Source organism: Mustela erminea, chromosome 6 (assembly GCF_009829155.1).
Source record: "Mustela erminea isolate mMusErm1 chromosome 6, mMusErm1.Pri, whole genome shotgun sequence".
Classification (NCBI taxonomy): Eukaryota; Metazoa; Chordata; class Mammalia; order Carnivora; family Mustelidae; genus Mustela; species Mustela erminea.
This window is the reverse complement of record NC_045619.1, coordinates 100,403,575-100,415,733: the sequence shown is the minus strand read 5'-3', so window position 1 is coordinate 100,415,733 and position 12,159 is coordinate 100,403,575. Positions and strand designations below refer to the sequence as shown.

General features: G+C 34.8%; 1 protein-coding gene across 1 annotated transcript; it reads left to right on the top strand.

Annotated features, from left to right (window-relative positions):
• Positions 1 to 346: 346 nt before the first annotated feature.
• On the top strand, positions 347 to 1,452 carry LOC116594034 (twinfilin-1-like). The gene has a single exon (XM_032348873.1). It carries the CDS (start codon positions 383 to 385, stop codon positions 1,433 to 1,435), a length of 1,053 nt encoding a protein of 350 aa, XP_032204764.1. The 5' UTR covers positions 347 to 382; the 3' UTR covers positions 1,436 to 1,452.
• The last annotated feature ends 10,707 nt before the right edge of the window (positions 1,453 to 12,159 follow it).

Here is a 12,159-nt window from a genome sequence, read left to right as displayed (position 1 = left end):
GCACTTGATGCAAAATGCTTAACAGTGCAAAACCTAGTTCTTTAAGAAGATTAATAAAATTGATAAAACACCAGACCATTTGTTCAGGATGAAAAGAGAAGTTACAAATTAACGAATATCACAGTAAGAGAGGAGATGTCACACTACAGAATCTATAGTTCAATGAAAATCAGAGTATTATGAGCAACTTTATGCCAATTTGTCAAGAAGTTAGCTGACACAGACATAATTCATGAGAGACAGAATATTGAAATATATTTGTGAAGAAATTAATAAACGGAAAGGGACAAAATCTTCGAAAAATAAAAACTATCAAAGTCCTCCAAAAAGAAAGAAATAGCTCAGCATTTAGCGCCGGACCCGGGAGCCCGCGGCCGCCGCCATGTCCCATCAGACCGGCATCCAAGCAAGTGAAGATGTTAAAGATATCTTTGCCAGAGCAAGAAATGGAAAATACAGACTTCTAAAAATATCTATTGAAAATGAGAAACTTGTGATTGGATCATGTAGTCAGCCCTCAGATTCCTGGAATAAGGATTATGATTCCTTTGTTTTACCCCTACCGGAGGACAAACAGCCGTGCTATATATTATTCAGGTTAGATTCTCAGAATGCCCAGGGATATGAATGGATATTCATTGCCTGGTCTCCAGATCACTCTCATGTTCGTCAGAAAATGTTGTATGCAGCAACAAGAGCAACTCTGAAAAAGGAGTTTGGAGGTGGCCACATTAAAGATGAAGTATTTGGAACAGTAAAGGAAGATGTATCATTAAATGGTTATAAAAAGTACTTGGTGTCACAGTCTTCTCCTGCCCCCTTGACTGCAGCTGAGGAAGAATTACGGCAGATTAAAATTAATGAGGTACAGACTGACGTGGGTGTGGACACTAAGCATCAGACACTACAAGGAGTAGCATTTCCCATTTCTCGAGAAGCTTTTCAGGCTTTGGAACAATTAAGTAACAGACAGCTCAACTATGTGCAATTGGAAATAGATATAAAAAATGAGATTATAATTTTGGCCAACACAACAAATACGGAACTAAAAGATTTGCCAAAGAGGATTCCCAAGGATTCAGCACGTTACCATTTCTTCCTGTATAAACATTCCCATGAAGGCGACTATTTGGAGTCCATAGTTTTTATTTATTCGATGCCTGGATACACATGCAGTATAAGAGAACGGATGCTGTATTCTAGCTGCAAGAGCCCTCTGCTAGAAATTGTAGAAAGACAACTACAAATGGATGTCATTAGAAAGATCGAAATAGACAATGGGGATGAGTTGACAGCAGACTTCCTTTATGAAGAAGTACACCCAAAGCAGCATGCACATAAGCAGAGTTTTGCTAAACCGAAAGGTCCCGCAGGAAAAAGAGGAATTCGAAGACTTATTAGGGGTCCCGCTGAAAGTGAAGCCACTGCTGATTAAAATCATTATATTAAGCATTACAACACTAATTTTTTAAAAGTCCGGCTTTTAGTACGGGAGAACTGAAATCATTCCATGTTGATACATAGTAGGGAAAAAATGGTACTTTTTGAAAAATAGCACTTTTCACTTCTGTGTGTTTTTAAAATTAAGGTTATAGAAGACTCATGATTTCTATTTTTGAGTTAATGCTAGAAAAGAGTTCGACATAGTGATGTTTAATTTTGTCACAATGTTTTCACAGAGTAATAATGATTCCATACTTTACACATTTCTTAAAATTTTATACAGTTGGGCCAATTCCAGAAAGTCTAACGACTCAAAGTAAGATACACTCCTTCCTACTATTGAGTGAGACATCAAGTTTTTTTCTTGAAGGGAGAAAGACCTTAAAATATTCATACTACTTAATGAATATGTTAAGGACCAGGTTAGATTATTTTCTCAGTTGAGAACTTAATGTGCCTAGGTAAAGATGAGAAGTTGCTGACTCTGAGAAGAAGTTCTTAGCTCTCAGGTGATGGGATCATGTCTGCAACTTTTAGATTCAGTGCTTTATTGCAGCAGTCTTTTCTATTTGACTTTTTTGTTTTTTTTAACTGGCATTAGAATTTCAGAAGATCACTTCATTCTGAATCCTTAAAGGTACCAGATACTTTCTATACTGCAGGATTTCTGATGACACTGAAAGACATTTAAACAGCTTTAGTAAATTCTCTTTCTAGTGCTTTGAAGTTTTCTTTTCAGAAGTAAGTCATTTCATTATAAGTAGTTTGAGGCTAAATACTTATGTTCAGATTGAATATTAAATTAACATCATTAAAAAGAAAACAAAACTAAGGTCAACAATGTTGAAAAGCCTTAAACATCAAGATTGATTTTTCTGCAGAATCCCAGAACTATATATTAATAGGCAAATTGTGTTCTTTATTATTTTTGAGGAAATACTCAGATTTAATAAAATTGTCTGAAAGTCCTAATACTTATAAGCCTAATATAAATTAAATACTTAAGAAACTTTTTCAATTTATATCTTATTTCAAAACACATTTAACTGTTTAAAGCTTTGCATTTTCAGTTACGACCTACATAAATTGAGCCTTTTTTTTTTTTTTTTGGATACTTGAAATAGGGAAGAAGATAGAACACTTGGTCATGTTAAATCTGATAAACCTGCTGCAAGAGCCATAACTTTGAGAGTTTTCTAAATGAACTGTGGGGATCCAGGATTTAGAATTTCTTGATCTAAAAACTTCATGCTGCATAAAACATTAGAAATGCACATTTCATAGTATAAAATATGAGACACATTTTTATACCTTATTATCTAAGGTACTATATGCACCTTTCAAAAATTCAATGTGTGTTCAAGTAAAGCATATTAGAATAATGGGTTGACAGGATTTTTTTTTCTAGAGTTAAGAGTATTTGTGTGGGGTTTTGTTTGTTTACAAATAATCAGACTATAATATTTAAACATGCAAAGTAATTGGCAGTAATGTTGCACTTGTTTACTAAAGATACACTTTAAGCCGTTCCATGGGTGCCCACATAGACACACATACACACAAATTACTGCAATGAGAATCCTAGAGCTGTGTTGCAGACAATAGCTGAAGCCTGTATTTTCAATCTGAAAGAATGTAAAACCTGTCATGAAGGTATAAAATAATTTGGTGGCGAATGTTTTTCTGTACCATTCATGTGCAATTATAGTCTAAATTCTACTACACTACATGAAAGTAAATGGACATTCCAGAATATAGATGTGATTATATAGTCTTAAAATTAATTATTATTAAACCAAGATTGCTGAAAATCAGTGATGCATTTGTTATAGAGTATAACTCATTGTTTACAATATGTTTTAGGTGACATCATCATAACAATAGAAGGTGATCAAAGTATTCCAGGTAAATTTATATAGCAGTGAAGAATTACATGCCTTCTGTGGACATTTTATAAGTGCATTTTATATTGCAATAAATTTTTTTCTCTTTAAAAAAAAAAAAAGAAAGAAAGAACTTGAAAACCCATACTCCTACTTAAAAAAATAAATTTGTAGTTTTAAAATTGTCAACAGATTAAACCCTGGAACCAAATGGCTTCACTGAGCAATTATACTGAACATTAAAATAAGAAATAATGCCATATCAATGAAAACTTCAGAAAAATGAAAAAGAGTGAATGTTTCCAAATTCATGTTATGAGATTAGCATTATAGTAATACCAAGACTAAAGAATGACAGCATAAGAATATAAAATATCAGGACAATATCCTTGAAAAATATAGATGCAAAATTTCTAAATGCAAATTAGCATAGCTAATTCAACAATATGTTAAAAAGATAATACATCATGATGACCTGGGGTTTATCCCAAGTTTGCAAAGTTGGTTTAACTTTCTAATATCAAGGAATGAAATTCACAATATTAATAAACTAAAAAAAAAAAATCCTGTTACCTCAATTGACAAATAACAAATGTGTGACAAAATCCAAAATTCAGTTTTCTCCTAAAACTAGAAACAAGGGAACTTCCTCAGCATGACTAAGAGCATCTACAAAAACCAATAGCTAAGAACAATTCTTTTAAGCTAATAACGTTCTTAATGACAAAGAAATACATGCTCTCCCTAAAAAAAAAAAAAAAAAATCAGGAAAAAGAAGGTGTCTTCTGTCATTACTTTTATTCAACATTACTTAGAAGGTCTAGGCATTGAAGTAAAAGGTAAGAATTAAAAGGCATCCGCATGGAAAAGGAAGAAATAAAAATGTCTTTCTTCACAGATGATAAGAAGATCTATATAGAAAATCTGATGAATCTATATAATCCCTGTTAGAAGTTAATAACTTAAGCAATACTACATATTACAAATTATGACAGAAAATCATTTTATTTCTTCCTAAAAGCACTGGAAATGAAATTTTAAAATTTTAAAATACCTTTTAAAATTGTATAAAATTAAGAAATATACTGGGGTATACCCAACAAAAACTGTGAAAGACCTATACACTGAGCACTTCAAAATTGCTAAGGAAATTAAGATAACAAATGTGGAAAGTTAAACTGTTTATGATTTAGAAGACTCAGTCTTATTAAGACACCCATTCTCAAAAAATTTATCAAAAGATTCAGGGCACCTGGGTGGCTCAGTTGGTTAAGCAATTGCCTTCAGCTCAGGTCATGATCCTGGAGTGCCAGGATCGAGTCCCACATCATGCTTCCTGCTGAGCAGGGAGCCTGCTTCTCCTGCTGACCTCTCTCCTCTCATGCTCTTTCTCTCTCAAATAAATAAATAAAATCTTTAAAAAAATTTATCAAAAGATTCAATAAAATGCCAATGAAAATCTTAGCCAGTTTGTAGAAATTAACATACATGTGTTCGAGGAATTTTATATCCCTACTGCATCTCCTCCAAAATCTTACACCCCACATCATATAGAAATATACACTTATGATGGATAATATACCTGATATATAAAATTAAAATTATAAAACTTCTAGAAGAAAGCCTTTTCTAATTATACCAAATCATAATTCATAAATGAAAAACATCTATTCATTGGATAACATTAAAAAAAAACTCTTCAAAAACATTGTACGCTTGCACACACAAACACACACACACATTCTCACATGTTCTTAGGTTTGCTTATGCGTAAGTGAAATGAATGATAACAATAATACAAGGAATGATAGGGAGGGATTGTGATTACTTGTAATTGTAAGGATCTTTTATTACCTGTCAAATATTACAGTATTATTTAAAAGTGGATGTAGATTAGGCACAGACATATATTGCAAACTCTAAGCAACCACTAAAAAACTTAAACGCAAATGCTTTTGACAATATGCTAAAAAAAAAAGAGAGAACATGGAATCATAAATTGCTCAATTAGGACAAGGAAAGGACAGTACAAGAGAAGAAACTTAGAGGCCAATAACCCTGATGAACCTGGACGCAAAGATGAACATGGATTCTCAACAAAATACTTTAAAGAAGATGTACAGTATGAGCAAGAAGGATTTATTCCATGGATGCAAAAATGTTTCAACATCTGAAAATCAATGTGAAATGTCACATTAACAAAATGAAAGGCTAAAATCTTATGTTCATGTCAGTAAATGCACTAAAATCATTTCAAAAGTTCAACATCCATTTATGATAAAAAACTCTCAACAAAGTGAATTTAGACAGAACGTACCTCAACATAATAAAGGCAGTGTATCACAAACCCATAGTGAATATTGTGCCTAACGGTCAAAAGCTGAAAGCATTTCCTCTAAACTTAGGAAGATGATAGGACGGCCACTCTCTTCACTTTCATTCAACATAGTATTGGCAACCCTCACTGGAATAAGTAGCAACTCAGAAAGGAAGGATGAGAAAGCTTTTCTATTTGGAGAGAGCATATATGAGAAACCCTAAAGGCACCAGCAAAAAAACTTGGAGAGCTAATATATGAGTTTGATAAAGTTGCAGGATAAGGAATTAATATACAAAAATCTGTTAGATTTCTATATGCTCATAATGAACTATTAGAGAAATTAAGAAAATAATCCCATTTGGAGTTGCAGCAAAAAGAAGAAAAGATCTAGTAATAAATTTAACCAAGGAGGTGAAAGAACTGAACACTGAAAACTGGAAGATAGTAGTGAACGAAATTGAAGAAGACACAAAACACAGAACTGTAAAGCTCCTAGAAGGCAACAAAGAAAAAAACCTGGATGGCCTCGGGTATCGTGATGACTTTTTTGAAGACACCACCAAAGGCTCTAGCCAGGAAAGAATAATGGATTCACTGGACTTCATTAAAGTTAAAAAATGCCTATTCCATGAAAGAGAGTATGAAAAGAATGACAAGGCATGCCAAAGAACGAGAAAAATTCTTGCAAAAGACACATCTGATATAGGAGTGTTATTCAGTCATAACATTTAACATATAAGAAGCCTTAGAACTCAAGAATAAAAAAAAAAACCCTCAACAGAAAATGAGCCAAAGACCTTAACTCATGCTTGACCAAAGAAAATACAAAAAAAAAAAATGCACATCAAAAGATGCTCCACATCTTATATCATCATGGCAAATTAAAACAACAGTGAGATACCACTTCACACTTATTAGGGTGGCCAAAATCTAGAGCGCTGACAACAGCAAGTGCAGGGGTGTTGTGAAGCAACAGGAACTGTTATTTGTTGCTGGTGAAAATGCACAACGATGCAAGCACTTTCGAAGAAATTTGAGTAGTTTACTACAATACAAAATACCAGAATGTCATCCGGCAATCATGCTGCTTCCTATTTCTCCGAAGACATCAAACATTTACGTCTACACAATAACCTGGAGAGGATGTTTTTAGTGGCTTTATTTGTAAGTGCCCAAACTTGGAAGCACCTAGATGTCTTTCAGTAAATCAACTTATTAGTAAACTGTGGTACATCCTGACAATGGAGTATTATTCAGTGCTAAAAAAAAAAAAATGAGCTAGAGAGACATGAAAAAACCTCGAGGAAACTGAAACAGAAATTACTAAGTGAAAGGCCAATCCAAAAATGCTATATACTATATGGTTATCAGTATATGACATTTTGTAAAAGGCAAAACTTTGAAGGCAGAAAAAAAAAATCCATAGTTAACTGGGATTGGGGAGGAGGAAGGATGACCAGGTCAAGCAGGAAGCAGTTTTAAGGCAGTGAAACCACTCTGTCAGATGCTATAGTGGTGAATACTTGTCATTATACATTTGTCCAAATACACAGAAGGTTTAACACTAAGACTGAATTCTAGGATAAACTATGGACCTTGGATACAATGATGTGTCCACGTATTTCATCAGTTCTATCAGAGCACATTGTCATAGGATTCTGATAATAGCAGAGGCTTTGTAAAAGTGAGCACAACAAGTATACAGAAAATCTCTGTACCTTCAGTTCCATTCTGCTGTCAGTGTAGAACTTCTCTAAAAATAAAGTTTATTGAAAAAAAAACAATAAATGAGAACACCTGAAGGGATGTATTTGTCACTTATATTGAGAAAGCAAAGCAAATAATGGTGTGGAAATCAAGCCTTCTTCTACTCAGTATTGGGATACTTAGGAGTGGAAAAGGCTGTTGTCACTGAAATGAAGTTGATAAAAGACAAAGATACAATGATTGCCAAGTTACAACTGAAAGTCTTTAATATTAAGAACCAAGTTCATTTACATGAAAAATATTATACAATATTTGCCTTATATTTTCATAAATTATAATATAGATATAATGAAATAGGGGTGCCTCTGTGGTTTAGCTGGTTAAGTGACTGCCTTTGGCTCAGGTCATGATCCTGGAGTCCCAGGATAGCCCCACATCTGGCTCCCTGCTTAGCAGGGAGTCTGCTTCTCCCTCTGACCTCCCTCACCCCACTATTCTCTTGCTCTTAAATAAATAAAATCTTAAAAAAACCAATGAAACAGATAAAACTTTATGACCATGTAATAGCAGATACGTTATAATCTATAATTATCTATAAATCTATAATTATCTATAAATGTAATGTGTGTTACATTTTAAATACATATTGAATTGAGAGTAGCAGAATAACTTAATCAAATATGAACTTAGTCAGTTAGTCTTATAATTTGTTTTAAAAAATAAGAGTACCCAGAAAACACACACACATAGTCCAAGAAAACAGAAGAGATCCCTAAGTGTTCTATAGATTTTTTTCCCCCAAATACTATCCATGCATTCACAAGGATTTTAGATGTGGTCATTTGTTACACAATTTAGACTATTCATTGAGTTGGTTTTGAGTGTTCAGTCATTGATTTTACCACTATTCACCAACACTTTCAGTTCCCTTCAAGTTCTGGCTATCTACCTATATCTGTGTTTGTCTTCTAACACGTGTACCAATTCAATGACTTTTGATTAGAAGATTTAAGTGTGGGGAGAATTAGTATTTCTGTTTTCAGTCTAAGTTGCATTCCTACCATAGTAGTATTTGTTATACTACTGACAATCAGTTAAAAAAAGATAATCTCACGGTTTTGAAGCTATTCTATTGGATAACTGAATTTCTCTTAAAATGCCCCCAAAAGGTTTACAAAATGCAATAACAAAAACACAATTTAATAATGTCAATCAGGCTTAAAGATGTATTTAAGAACTACCATGATACATGGTTACTTTTAATGGAAAATGTTTAGAAACCATTAAAATATGTTTTGGATTTAGACAAACTCACTTATTGACTATTACTGTATTTGCATTATAAATACAGTTACATTTCTTATTCATTGGAAATCTGGAAGAACAACATCTTGTGTATATAGCAATATCTTTAAAGAATGGATGTATAGTCAATTCATTCATACAACCTCTCTCATGGACACCTACAAAGTGAATTACATTTTGGTTTAATTACCACTGTTACTAACTAGGAAAACTATCAATTCAAATTATAGTGATTAGGGGTGCCTGGGTGGCTCAGTGGGTTAAGCCTCTGCCTTCAGCTCAGGTCATGATCTCAGGGTCCTGGGATCGAGCCCCGCATCGGGCTCTTAGCTTGGCGGGGAGTCTGCTTCCTCCTCTCTCTCTCTGCCTGCCTCTCTGCCTGCTTGTGATCTCTGCCTGTCAAATGGATAAATAAAATCTTTTTTTTTTTAAAGATTTCATTTATTTATTTGACAGACAGAGATCACAAGTAGGCAGAGAGGCAGAGAAAGGAGGAAGCAGGCTCCCCGCTGAGCAGAGAGCCCGTGCAGGGCTCGATCTCAAGATCCCGGGATCATGACCTGAGCCGAAGGCAGAGGCTTTAACCCACTGAGCCACCCAGGCGCCCCGGATAAATAAAATCATTAAAAAAAAAATTATAGTGATTAAATACATGAAAAAAACCCTGAGTACTTGCAATTACTTAAGTAGTTGATTTTGAACAACACATATTGTTCAAATTCTCAGAAATTGTAACCAAATTATAGGTACTATATTTCATCAGATGGTTTGGAATAAAAAAATAATTCTTTATAATTGAGTCAGTTCTCAGAATTTCTCTCAAATGCAAATCAAAATGGTGAAAGTTAAAAAAAATTAGCCTATATAAACTTAAATAAATGAATGGATGGAGCAGTGACTTAAATGTGAGTATTAGTTACTAAATAACTCATTCATACAGTTCCATAAGAAGTTTAAATGAGTATTTTTAAAATGACTTATTGACTTTAGAGAGAAAGCAAGAGTGGGAGGAGAGGCAGGAGGAGAGGGAGACAGAGAATCCCAATCAAACCTTCCCCTCCCACATTAGGCTCAATCTCAGGACCCTGAGATCATGACTTGAGCTGAAATCAAGTGTTGTTGGATGCTTAACCCAACTAAGCCATCCAGGTGCCCCAAATGAATACTGTTTAATATGGTCCAACATGATATTAAAGTTGATTATTTGGCTATGGAACATGTACACTTTATGTTAAAATGAACCACTAGACAACACACATTGATCTGAACAACTATTCTGCACACAAAACTGAAGATTCAGATCAGGGATTATAGCATACAGGTAGAACACAGAAATTTAAAAAGATGCACTGAGGAAGACAGTATTACAGCACTCCAGTTGGTCTTAACAGGTGAGTTGCTTTAGGACAACACACTCCTTACCTGCTGCATTAAGACCCTTGATCTGTAGCAGAACAAACTTACTTTGTTTGATTATCTGTAGACTACTGCCCTTGAGGGGTGAAGGATCAGATTTTATCTCACCCACAAAGGCCAGCAAGTATGTTTGAAGCTACCTTGGCTTTCTAATTAGCCCAGCATGTTTTTAGGAAAATGTTTTTCTTTGTTTAGGTCACATAAACAATCTTAGTAATCTTCCTTTGTGTATCTGGAAACCTTGCCCTCCTTTGCAGAAAGAACAGAGTACCCCTGAACATCACAAGAACCAGAGCCCCTTCCAACAACCCCTCCCACTGAGATAATGTTTGGAGCTGGCATCATCAAGTCTCCACATAATCAAGAAATGCTGCAGGCCACTATTCTCCCTTCTCTGATTTACTGCCCTAAACTCCTTTAAAAACACTTGGGTGAGGTAGAAACCTTAGAGCTGGCTTTTGGACAAGAGTCCACCTTCTCCCCAAGTTGCCAGCCTCCTGAATAAAACTCAAATTCTTTCCAATCAAAACTCATCTCTTGATACTATATGTGGAAAACACAAAAGACTCACTTCAAATCTGCTAGAACTTGTACAGGAATTCATTAAAGTGTCAGGATATAAAATCAATGCACAGAAATGAGTTGCATTTCTTTACACCAACAACAGGACAGAAGAAAGAGAACTTAAGGAGTCAATCCCATTTACAATTGCACCCCAAACCATAAGATACCTAGGAATAAACCTAACCAAAGAGGCAAAGAATCTATACTCAGAAAATGATAAAGTACTTATGAAAGAAATTGAGGAAGACACAAAGAAATGGAAAAATGTTCCATGCTCATGGATTGGAAGAACAAATATTATGAAAATGTCTATGCTACCCTACCTAAAGCAATCTACACATTTAATGCAATCCCTATCAAAATCCCATCCATTTTTTTCAAAGAAATGGAACAAATAATCCTAAAATTTATATGGAACCAGAAAAGACTTTGAATAGCCAAAGGAATATTGAAAAAGAAAGCCAAAGTTGGTGGCATCACAATTCCAGACTTAACCTCTATTACAAAGCTGTAATCATCAAGATAGTACGGTACTGGCACAAAAACAGACACATAGATAAGTGGAACAGAATAGAGAGCCCAGAAATAGACCTTCAACTCTATGATCAACTAATCTTTGACAAAGCAGGAAAGAATGGCCAATGGAAAAAAGTCTCTTCAAATCGTTTTGGGAAAATTGGACAGCCACATGCAGAAAAATGAAACTGGACCATTTCCTTATACCACACATGAAAATAGACTCAAAATGGATGAAAGACCTCAATGTGAAACAGGAATCCATCAAAATCCTTGAGGAGAACACATGCAACAACCTCTTCGACCTTAGCCGCAGCAACTTCTTCCTAGGTACATTGCCAAAGGCAAGGGAAGCAAGGGCAAAAATGAACTATTGGCACTTCATCAAGATCCAAAGCTTTTGCAGAGCAAAGGAAACAGTTAACAAAATCAAAAGACAACTGACAGAATGGGAGAAGATATTTACAAACGACATATCAGATAAAGGGCTAGTATCCAAAATCTATAAAGAGCTTATCAAATTCAATACCCAAAGAAAAAATAATCCAATCAAGAAACGGGCAGAAGACATGAAGACATTTCTGCAAAGAAGACATCCAGATGGCCAACAGACACATGAAAAAGTGCTCCACATCACTCAGCATCAGGGAAATACAAATCAAAACCACAATGAGGTGTCACCTCACACCAGTCAGAATGGCCAGAATTAACAAGGCAGCAAATGACAAATGCTGGCAAGGATGTGGAGAAAGGGGAACCCTTCTACATTGTTGGCAGGAATGCAAGCTGGTACAGCCACTCCGGAAAACAGCATGACAGTTCCTCAAAAAGTTGAAAATAGAGCTACCCTACAACCCAGCAATTGCACTACTGGGTATTTACCCTAAAGATACAAATGTAGTGATCCGAAGGGGCATCTGCACCCAAATGTTTATAGCAGCAATGTCCACAGTAGTCAAACTATGGAAAGAACCTAGATATCCAACAGCAGATGAATGGATAAAG

Bases quoted from the DNA above. Each gene is read 5' to 3' on its own strand.
- LOC116594034 (XM_032348873.1), top strand. From the start codon at position 383: ATGTCCCATCAGACCGGCATCCAAGCAAGTGAAGATGTTAAAGATATC.